At 44.5% G+C, this 23504-nt stretch overlaps 1 protein-coding gene across 2 annotated transcripts in view; it reads right to left on the bottom strand.

The window, feature by feature from the left end:
• Positions 1–23504, bottom strand: part of SLC24A3 (solute carrier family 24 member 3) — a 277690-nt gene that overhangs the window by 58967 nt on the left and 195219 nt on the right. For both annotated transcript variants that reach the window (XM_053251024.1, XM_053251025.1), the window contains exons 4-6: positions 15616–15690; positions 8928–9012; positions 4291–4394 (exon numbers count right to left, since the gene is read on the bottom strand). In XM_053251024.1, coding sequence (XP_053106999.1) covers positions 4291–4394; positions 8928–9012; positions 15616–15690 — 264 coding nt within the window. The remainder of the gene's footprint in view (positions 1–4290; positions 4395–8927; positions 9013–15615; positions 15691–23504) is intronic.

Genomic DNA, 23504 nt, shown 5'->3' with positions numbered 1-23504 from the left:
TTAAGCTCTTTCACAGGTGGCATTTGATCCCTTCTAGATTATCCCACATCAATAAGAGTTTGTCCCCGCTATGCTGGAACAGCTGTGGAAATAGGGGGACATACTTCCATTTATGGTGGTCTTGTCCCAGTATTTTCTGCTTTTGGACAGAGGTATTTTTAGAAATGGGTAAAATTGCACAACAGAGGTTAGATATGAGAGCAGAGTTGGTTCTATTAAATGTATTTTCAGGAGCTAATTTGGCATTATTGTCTCTTATAGTTTTCATGTTAACTGTGGCCAGATTATCCATTGCACAATACTGGAAGCATAAAACCATGTCTTTGACATCTTGGTATCAGTCTATGTGGCATATTGCCATATCTGAAAAATTGACCCATATTATTAGTCTTCGAGTGGTTCACGCTAATTCTAATGATTTTTTTCATGATATGGTCAGATTTTATTCTGTTCTGTTCACAAATCAAGATTATTTTAGTCATTCTCCTCCATCTAATTATTTACATATCGGGAAGGATGGTTAATGGATGTCATTACGTATCAGTTTTACTATTCATGTTTATGTATTGTCTTGTAACAACAACAACAACAACAATAATAATAATAATAAATCATTTTTAAAAAGCATATGTTAACTGAGCTCAAAAACCCATATAAAATGTATTGTAACTTCTTCAATAAACGAGCTTGATGTTGATTGATTGTTTTTCTTCAGAAGCTGATTCTTACCCATTAGTTGTGCTAGATCAAAGATAGGCTACATTAACCCTGCAGATCATGATCATGTTTGTCACAGTTTCATACCAACTTACTAGCAGGCCAGCTATCTGCAGAAAGGATGAGAGTGGGTGATGGTAATTTCTTGGGGAAAACCTTGGCAGGTCAGAAACGGATTACGGGCCTTTCATTGCCTGCTTCTGGGCCACATAATATATTTCCCTCCAAACTGCCACTCAATTCACAAGGCTTTGTGCCATTTGACCAGATTAAGTTCTAGCAGGTGTTGGGGATATAATAGTTGCAGATGTTGTGACAAACTGGCACTAACAAGAGAGTGGGCAGAAAGACCCAGGCCACCACTGCTTTCCAAATGTCTGAGACATGGCAACAGTCTGCAAGCAGTGGGGCCTTATGCTGCCTGAGTGTAAGTGTGCAGTAGGCAACACCAATAATTCCAAGTGAAGGCAGATCTACATTTGCTGAATTCCAAGACATTTGTTTTGGAACAGAGAACATGAACATACCACTTCAACCATGCTCAGAATGTCTGACTGTTATTGCTCGCTTCCAATAGCTATTTAGTCTGGAATTGATGTTGGTTGATCACTTACTTTTTACAGAGCATCCAAACATTTCTGATATAGGCCTGTTGCATTCCAGTATTTTCTGCATTGCCCTTCTGTCTTTGTTCACACCTGTTTTGTGGTGGTCCCCCACCCCCCCACCACTTAAGATACAACTGCAGCATGAGCCTGTCAAGGCTAGATTGGCAAAGTGCTATTGAATCCAAAGATCTGGCAGGAGTGATCTGTTGAAGACATGGGTGTGGCTACTCTGCCATTCCCTGGTTGTGATGCCATTACATGTCCTGCAATGAACTTTGGCATCACCACTCAGTTTTTGTTTAATACTGAAGGCCAGAGTTGCTTACTCTTGGCACATAAAACCCATAAAAAATAAGGCGAATGTAATTAACAGCCTATTTATATACCTGAAGCAAATCATCCTTCTGTGAGATGACTGCATGATGACTGTAGAACTGCTCTTGTGTAATTGTTGAGATTATGCTTGTTTGGCTATAGCAGCCGAGAGGACAGATGGCATATTAGATCAAGAGTCATCTTCTTTGAGCTCTTTTTCTTACTCTTTGCCCTGATTAACGTCACTGTGAGTTTTATATAAGGATTTTACTGCTGGTAACTGGTATATTATTCTTAACCTGCCTTTCCATCAAACCCCAAACAAATCATCATTTAACATAACCAGAGGCAGCTTCACTAAAAGCAAAAATGAAGAATAAGGGTGAAGAGAGACATGATATTCAAAGAGAAGTCAGTGTTCATACTTCACCCACTGTGTGAACTCAGCTTCATCTTAACTTTACAGTTTGCCTGACAGTCTATCAAACAGATGCTGAGGCAAGTCAGTCTTGCGCCTTTCCCCATGCTTCAGTCAGACTGCCCACCTTTTTTATTTGTAATGTACATTTATTCAGTCACAACAACCATCCTTTACCTTATTAAAAATAGCAACATTTTAAAAACTATTTTTAAAAAGTTGTTGGGATTGGGAGAGGGGACAACTATTTGTGATGTATCAGATGCTAGCCAATCAGTACCATCCATAGCCAGCTTTTGCTGCAAATTTGCAAGACCTTTCCCCCCTAGAGCTCAGCTCTTGGAGAGAGAAGGGTATGCTTATATTAAAGGTGGTAAGGGTGCTTCCAAAACAACCCCAGTGCTCTATAAATGTTGTTATTGTAATTTTCATTTCATTTCATTTCATTTCTATACTGCCTGATATAGAAATCTCTAGGCGGAGTATAAATTAAAAGATAATATAAAATATAAAACATTTTAAATTCATAAAACAGATTAAAAATCATGATAAAAACACATTAAAATTTAAAATTTATGTCTGCCTTCACCCCTAAACATTTCTGTTCTACCTGCTTAGCAATAGTCAAACACACCCCTATGAAAAAAGGAGCTGGATGAAGAAAATATTCTGGTTTCACTGAGGGCACCAAATGCTCTATATTCTATGGATTTAGCATGCAATTTTGTGGCATGCCAAATTCTGATTTCTAGGTATTAAGTTAGCATGGGGTTAGCATATATACGTGTGTTTCAGTGTGTGCACAAACACCTCAACAAATCTTCTGTGCTTCTCAATATAACACACCCCACTGAATTTAAAGTACTAGTCAAAATAGAATGAAATTTCACCAAAGCAGTTCCTGGCAATATTAGGAGCTGGTAGGACCCCAGGCCTCCAGTGCAAAAACTGGAGTTATGACAAAGTCTGCAAGACATTTGGTAAGATCACAAGCCCCAATCTCGTGTTTATTTCTGGCAATGCCTAATAATGAAGGATAAAAAACACTAATTATGCAAATTGATGCAGAGATCAGCAAACTGGTGACTGAAACTATTCCTCCCCTGAAAAATGAAGGAGCCTTGCACTAACTGAAAGACAAAGAGATCTTCAAAATGCATCAGAAAGAACAGAAAGGAGCCAGATGGCTCTCCCAGGGCAGGAACTTCCACAATCTGTTTGCTGAGAGAGGCCCCTTACATGTTCCTGCCAAATGAATATCAGACAAGGCCAGGCAATGGAAGAGTGTCTTAAAAGATGAAGCTAGAGCTTGTAGAAGCTGGAGGTGGCAGTTTACCTACCAGTCACAAGCCAATGGAGAGGAAGTCCTAAGGATCTTCCAGTCAAATCTGTCCTCTTTCATGAACTCATTTATGCTCTCTCTCAGCCCCATAGCTGCAGTAAGTGCAAAGATATTGGCTGACATAATGCACAGCAGTTAAACTTTTTGTATCTAAAGTCCATTCTCAAGTGCTGTATGGAGCCCAAATAGGACCTGTTAGCAACTTTACGGCTTTAGAAGCCCTGCAGTCTAAATTTCTGAGATCTATATTGTTAGTCCCCCGATGCGTGCCTAATGTTGCGTTAAGACGAGAGGTGGGTATGATTAGATTAGAAACTTGTTATTGGAGGAATATCATATTATTCTGGTTAAAATTTGTCTTCTCTTGTGTAGGATTGGCCCCCCTTATTAAGACTGATTGTTTCAGATTTAAGTGGAAGACCCAAATTATTGACAAATTAAAAACAGGCAGCAATTCTATCAGCACTTACACACAGTTTTCTCCATTTGTGACAATGGGTAAAATTGTGGAAGCACAGCTAGCACTACCACGCACTCTTAACAGCATTGCAGCTGCCTTAAAATTCCAAAGCAGCCCCAAAGAACAGCATTGTGGCTCTGTAATGCTGTGCATCGTGTCAGCCATTGTTCTAACATACGAAGTTGTTCTAAGGTGTGATAGGGTGCGGAGGTCAACCAATAGATTCATGGTAATATGAGGATAAATACTGACCTACTTTACATGGTTGTTGTAAGAATTACAAGAGGTATGAATCCTTAAAGTGTTATATAGATGCTAATAATGTCACAATCTTATTTTATTTATATACACAGTGCCACTCAAGCTCTCATGTACAGCAAGGTGAACAAAAAGTTTTAATAGTATTTTCAAATTCCATTAATGCACTTACCTGCCCTGCAAAGAGGCCACACACTCCAATTATACAAAGGATGTTGAATACTGCAGAGCCAACGATAGTTCCAACACCAACATCTCCTTTTGTGATAAACACACCTGGGGGAGGAAACAATTTCAGGGCACTATGTCACTCGGAATGGGAAAAGGGTGTTATCTAGAGACAGGCAGGATTTCTCACCAGAATCAGAAATCTTGGCACCCCTGATCAGCATCAGGGGAAAAACAAGTCAATGTCACAGCATATTTTTCAGTATTGATGAAAGCAAAGAAAATGGATGTAATGAAAATTAAAACCAGAGAGAATTTCTGCATGACCAACACATGCATCAGAATGAGGTGGTAAAATCTTAAATTGGTAGGAGTTTTGTTTTCTTCATTAGAGGAGTACAGGATAACATGGCCATTCCAACATGCACTGTGAAGTGGAACAGTCCATTCTATCACCTCATTCTATTGCATGTGTACATCAGCCCCTGTTTTGATCCAGGGAGCAGTTAAGAAAATGTTCAGATAGAGGTGGTGTCTGACATGTTGAGGGCAGCCTTTAGAGAATCACACTCGTATTCCAGATTAATCTGTAATAAATACGTGTGCGTGTGTGTGTGTGTATATATATATATCTCCTGGGTGTGCCCAGGGAAAATGCATCCCGGCAGCCCAGCTGATTGGCTGGGCTGCGGAGGCGCCTGATTGGCTGGCGCACCCAGGAGAAAGGACAATTGGCAGGCCCGTCCTGGCTGTGATGGGTGGTGCGAGGGGCAAGGAGGCGAGGCTAGGAGGAGGACCGGGTGAGGAGGCGGCAGTGGTGGCGGGCCCTGATACTGCGGGTGGGGGGAGAGGTGGCCTGCTGCAAAGACTGGCACTCGGCCCGCTGGCGGTGGCCGCCGCACTCGGCCCCGCCAGAGACTGGGGTGGGGGGGAGGAGAGGTAGTCGGCCCCAAAGAGCGCACAGATGCTCTGTGCGGGGTCGGCTTGTGTGTGTGTGTGTGTGTGTATATATATATATATATATATATATATATATATATATATATATATATACACACACACACACACACACACTAGCCCTCTACTGTAGAGCCAATTATCTTTTGACCAATTACTCGAAATCCAAAGTAATGATTTTTGAAAGGAGACCTAGGTAGTTAAGATAGTTGACTGAGGATCAACAGTCTATACATAAAGATATTTCGGTGTGACTCTGCAAGCAAGGGGTTTATGGAAGGCGCATATAGATCAAGTTATTCTTATTGCACAGAGAAGTTCTCTGTCTATCCGGAGATTTTTCTATTCTAAAGGAGGTGAGATCATTTCGGCCTCCTTGAAATTATTTGCGGCCAAAGTTATGAGCCAGCTATTATATGGGGTGCAACTTGGTCCTTTTCCTTCATACAGGGGCGGAGCTATCATTGGGCGACTGGGTTCAAAGAACCCGGGCCATGCCCAATCAGGAGCTGCCATTCGCGGCCCTGACATGCCCCTGTGTCTGATGTCAGACGCGGGGCGGTAGTTTAGCTCCCGAGCGGGGACCGCGTGGCCCCTTCGGGAGCTAAACAAAGGCTGGTGCTGCATTCGCAGCGCCAGCCAGGTGCGGCTCTTCCCTGCAAAGGCAGGGAAGAGTCGTTCCTGGTTGAGCACTGTGAACGCAGAGCCAGCCTAAGTAGCTCCTGAAGGGGCCACTCGGCCCCTTCAGGAGCTAAAAGACTGGTGTTGCCTTCACAACACAGCCCAGGAGCGGAAAAGCCGCTCCTGGGCTGTGCTGCAAAAGCAGCACTAGCCTTCGTTTAACTGCCGAAGGGGCCATGCGGCCCCTTCGGCAGTTAAAGAGTAACTGAAGGTCTTTCAGCCGAACTGAGGCTCCAGGCTCCGTTCGGCCAGACCACGCCCCCCACGTCTGACGTCAGATGTGGGGGCGTGGCTAGCCCCAGCGTCTGACATCAGACGCGGGGGGCGGGGTCAGCGGAGCCGCGTGGCGGCGGCCGTACACAGGCTGCCAGCGGTCCCTACGTGCCTGCCTTCATACAAGTCTATGGACGTGGTTCAAAATGATTTTCTTAGGGCTCTACTTAGAATACCTAGATGCGTCCCCAATGTATTATTAAGGTCTGAGTTGGGTGTTCTGAAGATCGAGGTCTGGGCCTGGTTGTCTATTTTGACCTATTGGCTTAAAGTCAGATCCCCCCTACCAGGATGGATTTCTCTTATCTTGGCTGATGTATTCCAGCCCACTTGGGACCAGGTTATTCAGGATAAAATTGTGTCCTTGGGTCTGTCTATGGACTACCTGGTCCTATTAAGTCACGACCAGGCTAGGCAGATCCTAAAACAAAGACTCTTGGACTTTGAAATCCAACAAGAACTCTCCCAAATCCCTGATTGTACTAAAAGGAGGCTGGGTTTGAGCAGTTCTAGTTGGGGCCCTGATGCTTATTTGAATACCTTGATCTTGACATGCTACCAGAGGGCCTTTTTCAGAGCAAGACATGATATGTTACCTTCAGCGGTGCTCTTGGGGAGGAGAGGTATAACTAATTTGAATGACACGAACACAAGATTATGTCCCTAGGATCCACCACAAAAAATTAGTTTTCCTGGAATGGACATTCTAATCTGGTATAGATCTAAGAATTTTTGATAGTAATTGGAGAGCAAATTGTATAGTGCTACTGGCCATTTCCATGACTAAGGACATCAGTAAATCTTTGTTGGGCAGATTGGCCAGACTTGAACACATATCCCACCAAAGCCATTATACATGGAAAATACAAAATCCACTCAGGAAGGATGCGACCTTTACAAATGTCTTGAATTTCTGCTGTAACAAGAATCTAACAACTCCTAGTAATGCCAGTAATGTGTTGCTGGCTCCCTTTCCTTCATAACCACAAGTAACCACATAACCAATCAAAACCAAACCAACAGAGATAATTTGACCTTTGGCTGTCATCCCTCCTCACCAGAACAGTGCTCTAGTGTGAGGTCATTCACCCAATCAAAAACTGTGTTCTACCCAGGTTTTCCTCCTATCTTGCTTCCACACAATTACTTCTACCCAGGTTTTCTTCTTACCTTGCTTCCTCACAACTGAAAATTGGGAGCACAGACAGCTTCCACACATGGGTAGAACACAGTTTTTGATTGTGTGACTGATCTCTGTGGGTTCTTAAAATCCATCATGTGCCACCTTAAAACCTCCCTCTTTCCCCTTTCTGAACACAGCTTTCAGAGAAGATGCTGTTCTTAACAGGAGGGCAACAACATTGCTAAATTCTTCTTCCAGAGGATCTTGCTTCAGCAGTCATCAGCCTTTAAGGTGCCTTACAAGTGCTCTATTCTCAGAGGAGGAGTCCTATTGAAAATGACTGAGCTGCTCCCCACTCTCCTTCTACCTTATAACCTCTCCTTAGATGAAAACAAAGTAAAACATTATGAATACATATAAAGCTGCCAGCTATTCCAGTATTATCCATTTGGATTGGCTGTGCTTTCATATATCTCAGGCCTCCTTCTTGAGGGCGTAGTTTGGGCCCTCAAATATCACAAACTACATGTGATACTACAAGCATAATTTGCCCTGATGGGCCTAGTGTTCCTTTTGTCCACAGCAGTTGCAGAGGGAGATCTGTACTGGCACTACAGACTTCACCTTTGATCTGGATCAGGCCCCTTGTGGCTGCCACTGGGAAAAGAAAAACTAAACCCATTAGGGTTAATGACACATTTTTCACATGTAGTTTGGCCCCAGAATCCCTGACAGAGACACAAGAGACTGAACTAGAACCTTCTACATATAATGAATGAGCTCTACCACTGAGATGCAAAGATACACCTAGGTACCTTTGAGCCCTGGACCTAAAGGCCTTTGGATGCCCCCCACGCCCACACACCACCATTTTTAATGCGATCGTTATTTTTAATGCGATCATTTTAATGCGACACTTTTAATGCGATCACACCACCTGACTAGTCAACAGACTAAAATGGATTTAGAGGCCTCCAGGGGGTTGGAGGCCCTGGACTTCAGCCCCAAAGTCCAGGGGTACGAGTGCCTCTGCTGAGATGGACCCTTCTTTTTAATGATCTGTGCAGAGATTTCCCAAAATGTCAGTGCTATGTGCCAGAATATCCTCCAGTTGAAGAATGAGCCATTCTTCACATATATTTCTGAATGGCATATGACAACCAGCATGCTATTCTAAAAGCTTTGTGTTTTATGAGAATTAAAAACACACCATCCTGAAAATATTCAGCGATCACCTTTCAACAGATGCTTCAGACATAATTTTTCCCCAGATTAATTCTCCTGTCATAAAATTAATGTATCTTGCAGTGCCAGAAAGATGATGATAAGTGGGAAACTGATATATGCAGCTAACTTCCAAATGTCTGTGTACAGGACAAAAGAAACATGCACTTTGCCATTCTGTCATTTTTTCTGGCACTAGTGCATTTCTGGCACGAAGGTCTGCTGCATTTGCATTTCCATCAGTATCTGTTGTTTCATCTCTCTATAAGGAATTTACTACACAATTTCTCTGAAAATCTTTGTGGAAGTGAAACAGAATTATAAATAGCAACATTTACATGTGAAACTCCCAAATGACAGCAAGCAGTGGGTGATTTTGTTACCTATAACAGATGTAAACAGTTCTGGAGCAGAGCTGCCAGCTGCCATGAATGTCGCCCCTGCCACATCTTCACTGAGGTGTAAGCGCTGTGGAAGGGAAAAAACAACTGTCTCATCAGAAGTAAAACAGAAGAGGTACTCACTCAATTTGTGCCTGAAGACGTGAAGCTTCATGGAGATCTGAGGCATCTCCTCCAACAACCTCCCCGAGCAAAAGAACATCAGAAGATATGCAAGAAAATGGAGGCTACAGCAGAAACCTCTTCCCAAGATCATTCTAAAGCAGGGAGGCATTGGAAGAGATGCACTAGGGCATGTGGGGTGCAGCAAACTGTTTTAGGGGTACCATTCAAGAACGTATTTATTGTTTCAAGCATTTATACCCCACCCCTCAACGTAAGTATTTTTGGGGTAGTTAATAATAGGGATGTGCACAATATTTATCGGCGCCGGCGGGGGTAGGGCTTTAAGGGCGGGGGAGAGTGTACTCACCCCCCCCGCCGCGTTTCCCCCGCCGGCGCTCTCCGAATTTGAAGCCCCTCGGGGCGGCAGCGTTCCTCCTTGCCGCCCCGTTTGCCCCCTCGGCCGGAAGTGGCCGGAAGTTCCAAGCGCGCGTGCGCCCGTCGTGCGCGCGCACGCGCGCTCGGAACTTCCGGCCACTTCCGGCCGAGGGGGCAAACGGGGCGGCAAGGAGGAACGCTGCCGCCCCGAGGGGCTTCAAATTCGGAGAGCGCCGGCGGGGGAAACGCGGCGGGGGGGGGGTGAGTACACTCTCCCCCGCCCTTAAAGCCCTACCCCCGCCGGCGCCGAATCACCGAATCTGCCCCGACACCCGAAACGTTTCGGCGGCCTTTTCAATGGCTGCCGAAACGTTTCGGGCACAAGCCTAGTTAATAACCAATAATAAAGGAATAACATGGTCAAACAGAAAGAGCACTTAAAAGATGTAATAGTAAAACAAAAGAATGGGGCAGCATAAGACAATTTTAAATAGTTAAACGGCTTGGGGAAATAAAAGGTCTTTGCCTGGCACCACAAGCACTGTGGTTTTGTCTGTCACCACAAAACCACTGAAAAGGCCTTCTCCCCAGATGCAATCCACTACATCTCAGATAAAAGGGACCACTTGGGGGAGGGCTTTGTTAAGAGTGACCCCCTTGTCAGCCAAGAATGATATGTTTATGGGTTCCTCAGGTGGCACCAGGACTTTTCAGGTACACATTGGCTTTACAGGAGGACTTCGTTAATCGCAGGTCCAGCACTCGTGGGTTCGCGTATCCACAGTCGGGTAATTAGCACCTGACCTCCGTATACATTATGTTAAATTGAAAAAAAAAATGGGTTAAATCCACGTATCCACAGATTGGAGGCAGCCAGAAATAACCACAGAGGTCATTTCCAGGCACCATTTTGTGCATCAGAGCAATTTTGTGGCTCATTTTGTTTTTTAAAAGTCCAATAATTGCATTTTTTGTGGGGAGAAACAGATTTTGGCACTTTTGAGGGGCATTGCTGGAAGGCTAGAGACCCACAGACCACAGTAAGGCACTTTATTTTGCATTTCCCCAAAGTTTTGGCCAGTTTTTACCATGGTTTCCCAGCCTCTGGGAACCTAACCTGTGATGCATTGCCTGTAATGACCCTTTCTTTGGCACCTGTGGAGCAACTTCTGTTCATCATTTTTGTCTAGCATTTTGGTTAGCTTTTGCCAGCCTGCTAACCCTCATTTGGATTTACTTCTAGGCTGCTGTTCCAGAGAACTGAGGTTTCTCTAACCCTTGTTACTTGACCATACACTCGACTGATAGCCCTGATAGAGTGCACATTCTGTGGTTGAGTCCTAGAGATTCCCAAGCTTGAGAATCTCTGAGCTAAAATAACTATTTTTGGGCCCCTCAATTCCTTGAAAGCCAAGGACCGACCTGCCCGGACTTCCCCTTGCCAAGCAGATCTCCAACTTATTCACTCCAAAACAAGGCAAAGCTGCCAGACATATAGATATAGCCCAGGGGTGGGGAACCTTGGCACTCCAGCTGTTGTTGTACTACAACTCCCATCATCCCCAGTCACAATTATTGTGGCTGGGGATGGTGGGAGTTGTAGTTCAAGAACAGCTGGAGTGCCAAGGTTCCCCACCCCTGATATAGCCCCTTCCCACAACTGCCCACTTTAGACTAGGAATCTCTTCCCTCTTCTTCAATTTCCATTTCCTTTCCTTTTTTTTTTAAACCAGTAAAGTGGAGCCCCCTGGAGCCCCTTAGTTAGTTTGGTGATCAGTGGTGGAGATGACTGGGTTTATTACCCACAGTCTACATAGGAGCAAAAATCCATCCAGGTGCTATCCCCATTTGACAAAGAGCATAATGGAGACCCATGCTCGGGAATAGGTTTCTGCAATTACATTTAAAGAATTGTCCTAAACCCTTCAAAGATCCCCATTCAGATTCCCTCTACTACTTGTCTAAGCTAAAGTGAAACTGGGATACTAGTCCTCTCATGTTTATCTTCTCCCAAGGTCTAGCCTGCCACCACGCTTTCCATATTAAGTGCAGCTGCTGCCGATTTAAGCCACCTAATTCACTTGAAACACAGCTGTATTACATTTATGTATTTTCCTATACTCTCCTTTTCTAACTCAACTGATTTGGCCCCCGGAAGTCCCAGGATGCCTTACATGAGTGTGTGGGGCATTCTGGGGGGAACCCTGAGACCAGGAATCTGCTTGTAGCCTCCCAGTCTGGGGTCTACTTGTGTGTTGCTGCATGTCACAGCAGCACACAAGCAAAAAAAAATATGAGGTCAATGGAGGGCTCACTCCACTAACCTCATTTAAGGAGAGAGGGATTTAGGTGGGCTAGCCGACTTGGAAGCACCAGGCTTGCCCATGAGCCTGGTGGTTCCAACGATCACAAGAAAGTGGGCTAAGCCCGCTTTCCAGTGATCGTGGGAATAGCCTCAAACATTTTCATCATGCTTTTGTATCCGCGAAGCTCGTGGGTTTCCATTGGCACAAAAGGCAAGAAATTTGTGGAGAGTTGGAGCATTGGAGAGGTGTTGGAGGAGTGTTTGAGAGCTGTTTTGGAAGTGGAGTCAAGTTCGGAGAGATTGCTAGAGGAGGAGGTGAGAGTTATGGGAATTGGGGGCTGTAGAGGTTGGGGGCTGTAGAGGCTGGCGGTTGGGGGAGCCTGCATGGGTTCTGCATGGCTTCTGTGTCTCAACTACTGCTTTTGCACTGCTCTCTGCTGGGGGGAGCCTGCATGGTTTAGGGGGCTGCATGTCTTCTGTGTATTCACTGCTGCTTTTGCACTGCTGTTTAGGGAGAGGCAGAGAAGCAGGAGAGAGATTGAGAGAGAGAGATCAGAAAATGGGTCTAAAGCATGCAAGCAAGGGAAAGGAAGAAGCTGTGATAAGCAGGCAAGGAATGTGATGTCCCTGGAGGAGAAGATCAATGTCTTGGACTGGTTGAGGGGGTCCAGAGCAACAGCGTGGTTGGGAGATTATTCAGGGTCAATGAATCGACCATCCACAGCATAAAGAAGAACGAAGATGCCATTGGAGGCAGTGTTCCCAGTGGGACCCAGTCCTCCCTTAAAGTCTCCTACATGCTGCAGGACCCCAACATCGAGAAAATGGAGAAGGCCCTGAACATATGGATGGAGGACCAGGCACAGAAAAAGGTCCCCCTCAGCACCCACATGATCTGTGTCAAGGCACAGCAGATACACCGGCACCTGCTGCAGAGTTCTGGAGAGGGAGACCCCAAGAAGTTTCAAGCCAGCAAGGGATGGTTTGAAAACTCCAAGAAGCGCTTCAGCCTGCACAACGTGAAGCTTGTTGCGGAGATTGCCTCTGCAGACTATGAGGCTGCAGTTGCTTTTCCTGCTGAATTGAAGAGGCTGATAGATGAGGAGGACTATGTGCCAGACCAGGTCTTCAATACGGATGAGGCTGGACTCTTCTGGAAGAGGATGCCTAACCACACCTTACTTGCCAAGGATGAGAGAAGGGCTCCAGGATTCAAGGCCATGAAGGACCGGCTGACCCTTCTGTTCTGTGCCAATGCCTCAGGTGGCCTCATTGTCAAGCCCACGCTGGTGGTCCAAGAATCCACAGGCACTGAAGGGCAAGAACATGAACCACCTCCCTGTGTTCTGGGCTGAGAACCAGAAGGCCTTGGTAACATGCTCCATCTTCATGTCTTGGTTCAATGACTGCTTTGTGCACGAGGTGGAGCACTACCTAAGAGATAAGAAGCTGGCCTTCAAGGCATTGCTGTTCTTGGACAATGCCCCAGGGCATCCGCCAGCCTTGCTGCTTGCCCACTCCCATGTGGAAGTGGTGTTCATGCCTCCAAACACCACACCTCTCAACCAGCCAATGGACCAAGGCATCACCCAGGCTTTCAAGAGTTATTACACCAGGCAGAACTTCGAGCACATAGCCAACCTGATGGATGGAGACCCCAACATGACTCTGAAGGAAGCCTGGAAGGGCTACAACATTGCCCATGCCTTGACCATCATCAAGGAGGCAATGGATGCGATCAGGAGCAGCACACTGAATGCCTGCTGGAGGAAGGTGTAGAAAGAGGCTGTGAGGGACAACACTCCTGTGCCAGCTGTGGAGGAAAAGGTTGGGAGGATTGTGGCTTGTGCAAGATGACTTGGCAGCGAGGGGTTTGAGGACATCAAGCTGGCTGAAGTTGCTGAGCTCCTGGAGTCATACTCTGAGGAGCTCACAGAGCAAGACCTCGAGGCCCTGATCAAATCCCCCAGTGATCAGGAGGAAGCGGGTGAAGAGGAGGAAGACAGCAGGGCCACAGAAAAGTTGACACTGGAGCATGCCTCAGAGCTGGCAGATGAGGCAATGGACATGGACCCCTTCATGCAGCGCAGTCTGGCATTCAGGAGGGGACTGAATGGCCCGATTTGGCCCCACACAGAGGTCCAAAAAGACCTCAAGAAGAAGATGGCACAGCCAACCCCCCTGAGCTTCTTCAAGAGAGCACAGCCTGGCACGTCAGGAAGTAGCTGTGAAGTGCCTGCAACAGAGGGCATGTTGTCATTGTCGGAGGAATTTTCTACCCCCTCTTCCCCTTAAAATTCTCCCTGAGTCACCCCATCCCACCCTTCCCACAGCTCCCTTCCCCAATTGCAACCTACCACATCCCTCCTACCCCTCCTCCTCAGCATCCTGACCATCTGCATGGTTGTCAGGTAGGAAAAGCTCCTTATTAAGTTTTATTGTGTTCTGCTGACGCCTGGGGATTTTAAAGCACACTTGTGAAGTAGGGGGGGGGGGGTTTGGGGATTTTCAAGGGGCTCGATCTGCTCATTCCACTTGGTGACTCTTGGCAACCCTTGCTGATTCATGATGACCTTTGCTGACTCCTGGTGATTTTAAAGTGCACTTGAGAGGTTTGGGGAGTTTCACGACTTTTCAAGGGGCTCAGTCTGCTCATTCCTGTTGATTTGGTGATTTTAGGGTTTTAAAAAGCATTTTTCCTTTATTTTTATGTGATTTTGTGGTCGCAGTCCCCTAACCCCCCCCTTTCCCCATTTACTTTAATGCCTCGCCAAGTGCGAATTTGCCAACTGCAAGGTTTCTGTGGAACGGAACCCTCACAGTTGGCAAGGGATGACTGTACTGTGTTCAGTTTGGGGGAATTTCCGGACCACAATTTATTCTAACATGAACACAAATTGTGATGAGATATTTTCTGGGACATCCAGATGACATCCAAGATGTAGCACTGTTTGTCAGTAACATCTGCTGGCCATTTGCGGACAATCTGTGAAAGAAGTGAATGTCTTGAAAAGACAATCAGTTGAAAATGACAATCCTTGATTTTTCAAGGATTGTCAGCAAATGGCCAGCAGATGGCAATAAGAAACAGCACAATGTCCTTTGACACCCTCTAGATGCCCTGGAAAATCTCTTGTGGCAATTTGTGTTCATGTTAGAATAAACTGCCACCTGGAAATGCCCCTGGTTACTCCTGTCTCAGAAAGAATATCCAAGAGTCAGAAAAGATGCAGAAAAGAGCACTTAAAATGGCCAAGGGGTTGGAGCATCTTCCCTGTGAGGAAAGGCTAAAGCATGTGAGGGTTTTTAATTTAAGTGGGGGGGAGATGATTAAGGTGATTCATGTTTTAATTTAGAAAAGATGAAACATTATATGATTTTTTATAAAATTATGCCTCATGTGGAGAAAGTGGATAGAGAAGATTTTCTCCCTCTTTCATAATACTAAAACTTGGAGTCATCCAATGAAATGGATGGGCAAATTCAAGGCAAATGAATTCTTTAGGGAATTCATTGCTACAAGATTAGATCAATGGAAATGTGTCTATCAATAGCTATTAGCCGTGATGGCTATATGGGATCTCTGTGTTCAGAGGTAGTATGCCACTGGGAGTTGCTGGGATTCAACAGCAGGATTTTGCCTTCATGTCCCTGCTTTAGGCTTTCCAGTGGCATCAGGCTGGCAACTGTGGGAAACAGGATACCGGGATAGATAGACTTTTGGGGTTAATCCAGAGATTCTCTTCTGGAAAGCTACACTCATAGAAATGAAAAATGTCAAACCAATCTAATACCATCAAACATCATGGAATACAAAGTAATATTACAATTCTGGCTTTATACATTCTTCCTAAATCTGGGTAAGCAACATCAGAAAATACTTACTTCACAAATCTTTTCCAATGAAGGAACGAAGAAATCATCACAGACAATAGCCAAAGCATAGAACATGTAGACAGCCTATGAAAACAGAAAGCATTCCATTTAGAAGGCACCAGTTTTTAAACAGAATAATATCTTGAACTAATGATACTAAAATAATAATTTTAAAAATCTTCATGCCAGTTTTTGAATGATTCCAAAGATACCACAGACTAAAACCAATGTAATAGATCCCTGCCCTCCATAGAACCTGGAAATTGTTTTGTGAAGAGGAGGCCAAGGATCTCTAACAGAAGATTCTCAGATGATTCCCTCACCAAACTACTGTTTTCAGGGGTTTAGCTCTAATTGAGCGAAAGGGTTCAAAGAACCCAGGCCCCCCAACTCCACCCCTCCCTATTTTCTTCATTATCTCCCTCGCTCTGAGGGGCCGCCACAGAGAGGGGTGAACATGGGCCCCCTCTCCCCCAGGTACCCCCCTGGTTTTGTTCCAGGAATATGTGATACAAAATCAATATGTTTGTAATGTAAATACATCCCAAAACATATTCATTGGGCTTCCAGACTGCAATACACATGCATGGAGGTACTGCTGGTACTTCTACATGCAGTGGAACTCCAGCTTGCATTAACTGATCAGTCTAGAAGCAGCTCTGGGGATGCAATCGGCATGATCGGCTATGAAAGTGGAAACTATGGTACTAGCATAATGATTCAAGCCCACCAGCAAGTCTTGAACCAGTGCTCTGAAGGATGGCAGACACAGATTCAGTTTGGGAACCACCACTGAGCAATGGCCCAAGGAGGTAACTGTTGGGAGACCAGCCATACCAGCCTTGCACTACTAGGTCAGAGCAGGTGAAGTGGTGCTTCCTGACCCAGGGGCAGAGCCACCATTGAGCGAAGGGGTTCAAAGAACCTGGGCCACCGCCCCTCAGGGGCCACACCTGGTCCCCCAGCCCCACCCCCTGCATCTGATGGTTTAGCATCTGTCAGACACAGGGGGCGGGGCTAGGGGGCTCTGGTGGGGGGCTTGACTGGGGCCGCCACTGGCCTCCCTCCACCCCTGTCCTGACCTGCATAAAATCTGACCCTTCTGAGAAGGCTCTCTTGCTGCTCTGAGGAACTGGGAGGCCTACTCTTGCAAGTTGCACACTAGATGTGTAACTAGTATGTTACTGGGTAGGACAAGTATTCTACCTAGTTTCGAGAGCTATGTGTACTCCTGATTTGTGATCATCTGTGAGTAAGCAACAGTGCAGGAGGACAGGGAAGTTTCATGTGTGAGGTTCCTGCTGACAAAGCCGTACTGAGTTCATGAATCCGGCTGTTGAACAAAGTTGGACAAAAAGTCTCATGCACAAGCACACACACACACACACCCACACACCTATCCTCTTGTTTACTTGCAGATGATCACAAATTAGGAGTGTGCACAGCTTCTGAAACGCAGTAGGATACCCAGTTAATAATGGTCAGAACTGGCTTAATGACATTCTCAGATTCTCTCTCTGCTTTGTCCCTCCTCAACTGTACAGAAGCTACGTCTGACATTCTGGGACTTTTCCAATGGCTTAGTGCTTAAATGCTAAAATTAAAGACAAAGAAAGTGGCCATGTGGGTGGGCCTTCATTTGCAGGGCAACTCATTCTTGAAGATGTATAAGAATGAATAATTCTTATTCATGATTGTCCAGCATAACGTTGCTCATCCTAAGGGAAGAGTCTCTGGATGTAGCTGAAACAAGGGGCAAGAGAGCTATTCAGCTATGCTTTGAAAGGAAGTTTGGCCTCGGACTTCAGTGGGATGGTGATGATACCAACTTCCAAACAGATATAGGGTACTATACACTGTGCAGTTTCCACTGAGATAAGGGACCCAGCACGGCTGTTGTGCAACTTCAAAAGTCAGCCCTGATGGTGATACATTCAACATGGAAAGGAGAGCTGCACTGCTGCTCAGAAGTGTTTTAAACTGTTTGTGCAGAAGTCTCATCACTAACTGCTGGACTGCCTTTGAAGCTGCTCAGCAGTCCCAACAGTAGGTCCCTTACCTCGATGGAAAGATGCACAGAATGTAGTCCAGTGTCTGCACTCTGCACTATAGTGCACTACACAATCTGAATACATACAGGATACTAGAAAAGAGCTGGACGTCTTGCTCTAAAACCCTAACCCTTTTCGAATATTATGTACAATAGTGCACAATACAGAGATTTTTGAAGCAGACAATGAAGACAGCTAATAATTATATACCACTTTTCAACAAAAGTTCCAAAACCAGTTTACATAGATATAAATAAATTGGTGTGAACTGCTTTGGAAACTTTTGTTGAAAAGCAGTATATAAATATCCATTTTCTTCAAAATCTCTGTGGCACAGTTGGTGAGTCTGAAAACTATGGTATTTTCAGACTCAGTTTGAAAAAGACTCCATTCAGACCAAACAATTTTTGATACTAATTAGTAATCATGCACTTTACAATTAAAAAGTACACTCTTGCATTACCCACTTTCTTGTATGTGAACTGACTATATGAGAGAGTAGGAGAGACAAAGCACCCTATTGCGCATTTATGTGCATGTAAACAAACTTTGTATTTTTATATTTTCTGTGTGCCCCGCCTTCATCTGGTACATTTTCTTCTGTTCATTTTGGTTGTTGTTGCTTTCTCAAAGAGATCAAAGTGGTTCCCGAAGTATTAAAAATGTAGAAAAATATACTATCACAATAAATAAACTATTGAATAAATAACATCATATAAATCTATGAACATTTCAACCACTAGCATAATATTTTATCTTCCTTGCTAATTGCTGCTGCTCAGCTTCCAGCAGTGCCTCTGCTAGTTCCCAAATATGTAGAAAATATGTTGAGCACAGGCACTGCAAGTCAGATGTTGATTGCATGTAAATTAAATTAGTACTACTGAACTACTGTAGACTCATAGGCTCCATGCATGTGGGGAACTTGCACATGGAGCTCCCACATATACATGAGCTTCCCCATTCATTTCAATGGCAAGGGGGCATTTCATTAGTCCCATCCTTTTGTGCAGAACTATACATGAGCAACAGCCTCTGGATCAGAGGTGTTATGTAGACTAGTCCATGGTTTTCTTTGAGTATGAGCCAAGCACTGCAGGCACAAGAGCTTCTTGTTCTATTTGAAGGAAATGTTCCGCATACACATAGGGATTGCCTATTATATATATACACACAGAACACCCCGCAGGTCACAGATCAAGGAAGTCTGGGTGAGCACAGAGCTCTATGCTTGTTTTTGTGACACAGGGCTGCAGCCACTGCTCTGTGAATAGAAGTGCCAATAATTACTCCGTTTCCATAGGTTGTTCTGACGATTGGCTTCCAGTGAGAAAGTTACATTTAACATAAGAAAGTTACATTTAACATTTCACTCTCTGAAACGAGATATATAATTCCTGTTCCGGAACAATCCAAAGAAACGGTAGCATTTGTAAATTAGAGAATCCAACTCACTAGCCTCTCACTAGGTTTTTTCTTTCTTTCCTTACAGGGTGATGTGGTGTATTAACCTGAGCTATTCTGAGGTTCTCCCACTCTCAACTAACCCATTATTGTACACAGTACAGTTAATATCGACTGCCGCTCAATATTTGCCGACTGTTGCAATTGGAAATGGCTGCAAAGATGATAGGATCAAAATGATGGCTTGCATGATGGCCAATTCTGGATAAGGTGAAATCTTTGCTTCCTTCAGTTTAAACTATAGAGGAACATACAAGCAAACCAGAAATCTCCCACAGCTGCCAGGAATCAGTACACAGTTACGCTAAATGCCTAAAATAGAGGCATCTGCAAAAATGTGTGGTTAATGTCACTAATGAACAAATCAGTAGTGAGCAGAAAATGAGACTGCAGATATCACTAAGCAGAATGTCATATGCAATGGCATCATTATTTTAATGTAGCAAACTATATAGCTTAAGGCTTGGTTCATGGCAGTATCGCCTATTATTAGCTGCATTCCCGTGATGTCTCTGTCTTCCTGGATTATACACGTTCCTCCTCATAGACAAAATAGAAGACCCACAGCTGCCTTTTCCTTGCTTGTGTTTTGAATCCTAAAATAGTAAGGGGAATCCTGCTATGAGACTGATGGACAGCACTGGGCTGCAGGCAGCTGTCTATAAGGCAGCAGCAGGCTCAAGACCAGAGCTGCCAATCAGAGGCACACTTACCCCTGGACTTTGGGGCTGAAGTCCAGGGCCTCCAGACTTCCTGGGGCCCCCAAATATTCTTTAGTCTGTCCTAGGTGGTATGGTTTGTGCCCTCAAGAACCTCCGTGTTAAAAAAAATGGTGCTTAATTTGCAGCCGGGGAGGTGGGGGTCTCCAAAGGCTTTAGGTCCAGGCTCCATAATTACCTTGGTGCACTTCTGCTATCAATGAGTGCCGAGCCAGGTCTAGAAGAGGATCAGTGCGGAGGCAGAGCGAATTGCAAGTCAAGATCTGGACTGAATAGTTGAACTCAGTTCAACAAAGGGATAAATAGGCAGGAGGACAGGCAAGTGGATAGGGAAGCTGGCAGATGGAAAGCAGAGAACTTTGTAAGGAATCATCTGAGTATCTGGCAGGCAGGAATATCCAGGGGTAATGCGGGGGAGCCACCCGTGCAAGCCAGAGACTGACTGTTGCTCATGCAAAGACCTAAGTGGAACCTGGAAGTATTTGTAGTTCAGGTCAGCAACAGGTTTAATGAAGGATGCTCCTGGCCTGGCCTCCTCCACCATCCAGTGGACTGCCTAATGCTACAGCGCAGGCACCCCCAAACTGCGGCCCTCCAGATGTTGCTGAACTACAACTTCCAGCATACCCAGCCACAAAAAATTGTGTCTAGGGATGCTGGGAGTTGTAGTTCAGCAACATCTGGAGGGCCGCAGTTTGGGGATGCCTGCTATAGCGCCACCAGTCCTCCCACATACCTCTGCAGCTTTGCGGATGGCAATTAAGGGGTCAATTTGAATTCTTCAAGGGGGTCAGATTTTCCCCGGGGTTTCTAGTTGTTCACCCTTAATTTATAGCCAGGCCAGAACTAGAGGGAGGGAGGAGACATGCTAGAACCTGCTAACTTGTCCTTGCTAATTGAGCACCTTTGAAAGGTAACAGAGACGTAAGTGTTGGGTGGTATAAAAATATGTTTGTTAAATAAATAAATAAATAAATAAATAAATAATAAAGTAGTGATAGCAGGGGGAGAGAAACTGGCTCTATCCAGAACCAGCACAGCATCCTTCCAGTGGCTGTTGCTGGGGACTACCTTATGTTTCTTTTTAGACTGTGAGCCCTTTGGGGACAGGGAGCCATCTTATGTATTTATTTTTCTATATAAACTGCTTTGGAAACTTCTGTTGAAAAACTGTATATAAATAGTAGTAGTGGTGGTAGTAGTAGAACCTCAGAACACAATACTGTCTCTTTTTCTTTGTTCTGAAGCTTTGACTCAGAAGCCACTACAAAAGGCACCAGTACATAATCCTGACTGGCTACATAATCCTGACAGTTCCCAATCCAAATTCCACTTGATCCTGACAATATCCTGTGCTTGGATTTTTTAAAAAAGTTGATTATTTATTGCATTTATAGACTGCCCCGTCCAAAGGCTCTGGGCAGATTCAATAGATGTTAACAACTAATGCAGTGACTGGACTGATTCCGATGTTACATGGAACCATGGTTAAACCTGGCCCTGTATGACAGCCAGCACACTCACCCCTCTCATGCATGCATGCCTACTTCTGATTTAGGTTAAAGGCCAGGTTTTTTTTTTTTTTCTGAATGGGCCAATTTTATTTCTTTTTTTGTTTTATTTGTTTGTTTGTTTGTTTGTTTTAACCTGCTTGCTTGAAATAACCTGTAATTCATAGCTCATTTAAAACCTTGAGTACAGATAGCAGTTTATTTCAGGTAAGTAGCATAGAATAAACCATGATTGATCAGTTTAATCATACCTGATCTTGGTTTATTTTAACCTAAATCAGCAGTAGATGCTCATACAGGCATGGATGGGAGTACATGCTCCTGAGCCTCAGGGAAGTCATGTGGGACCAGATTTAATCATGGTTCTGTGTGACACCTGAATCAGCCCACTGACTACAATCTTTATAATGCCTGTTCATTTCAGTATCTTTGTCATCAGCCAGTCCATCAGGCAGCTCCTTCTATCATCTCCCGCCAGAGGGAAGAGCCTGGAAAATGAAATCAACAACAAAAGACCAAAAGAGAAAGCTATAATCACTCCAGCATCCATTCTTGGCGGAAAAGTAGAGAGACAGATGGCAGCACTTGTGCAGGAGAATTTCCCAGTGGACTATGAGTCACATGTTTGTCTTGCCTTCTGCTACCTTCAGTTGCACCTGAGATCTGCCACATACCTTGCATCATGATAGGGCTGCCTATGGCTTACATGGAAAACACTTCCATGTAGGAAAAAAGTGTGCAAACTATGTATAGATAGATGTGACAACCACGCAAGAACCTAAGAACAGCCCTGTTGGATCAGGCCCAAGGCCTATCTAGTCCAGCATACTGTCACATAGTGGCGTACCAGATGCCTCTGGGAAGCCTGCAGGAAAGAGGTGAGGGCATGTCCTCTCTCTTCCTGTTGCTCCCTTGCAACTGATATTGAGAGCCATCGTACTTCTGAGGCTGGAGGTGGCCCATAGCCACCAGACTAGTAGCCATTGATAGACCTCCATGAATTTGTCTAAGCCCATTTAAAAGCATTCCATGGCAGAGAATTCCATAGCTTAATTATGTGCTGTATGAAAAAGTACTTCCTTTTTTGGTCCAAAATTTCCTGATCTTCAGTTTCATGGGATGACCCCTGGCTCTAGTTTTGTGAGAGAGGGAGAAAAATTCAACTGTGTCCACTTTCTCTATTCCATACATAGTTTTTTACACCTCTATCATGTCTAGATAGTCAGTAGTCGCCTCTTTTCCAAACCAAAAAGTCCCAGATGCTGGAGCCTTGACTGCAGCAACTTGCCTGAAAGTGTTCCAGCCCCCGATCATCTTGATTGCCCTCTTCTGAACTTTCCCCAGTTCTACAATGTCCTTCCAGGTCCTGTACACCACTCAGGATTAAGTCCAAGGTCACCTTCTCTCTGGTTGGTTCCGCGACCAACTGTTCTAAGGCACAGTCATTTAGCATGCCTAGAAATCTGGCCTCTCTGTCAATACCCGCGCATGAATTTGCCCAGTCTATGTGACGATTATTACAGCTCTGTCTCTCTGTCTCTCTCTTTTAAAATGTTTTTTAATTCAGTTTTTCCACAATATAAAAAGGAAAACACAAATAGAACAAACAAACAGAAAAAGCTGGGGGGAGGGGGGAGTACGTAAGGACTTCCATCTCATCTTTGAAACAAGTATCAATAACAATACCCAGGACTTGCCTGTAGTTTTATCGTTCTCCACCCAGTAAATCATACAGAAATCAGCTCTGAGACTTTTAAAAGCATTTGCTGTTACCCCTCGAAGGCCTGATAAAAATCCATTTTATAATGTTTTTAAATAAACAAGAAGAGGGTCCCAATCCCTTTTAAAAACTTCAAGTTTATTTCTTAATAATGCTGTTAATTTTGCCATTTCTGCCCATTCTAATACTTTAAGTATCCAATCCTCTTTACTCGGGCAATGACTGTCTTTCCATTTGCGATCAAATGTCAGTCTTGCTGCTGCTGTCAGATACATAAAGAGGATCCAGTATTTCCTCGGCAGAGCATTGCTGTCAATACCTAATAGTATTGTTTCTGGGCTCTTGGGAAAAGTCATTTTAAACATTTTTTTTGAGTTCATTATAAATTAAATCCCAATAGCCTTTAGACTTTTTACAAGTCCACCATAAATGT

The sequence above is a fragment of the Hemicordylus capensis genome, chromosome 4 (genome assembly GCF_027244095.1).
Source record: "Hemicordylus capensis ecotype Gifberg chromosome 4, rHemCap1.1.pri, whole genome shotgun sequence".
Taxonomy (NCBI): domain Eukaryota; kingdom Metazoa; phylum Chordata; class Lepidosauria; order Squamata; family Cordylidae; genus Hemicordylus; species Hemicordylus capensis.
The sequence above is the reverse complement of the archived record's forward strand: the minus strand, read 5'-3'. Positions and strand labels throughout refer to the sequence as shown.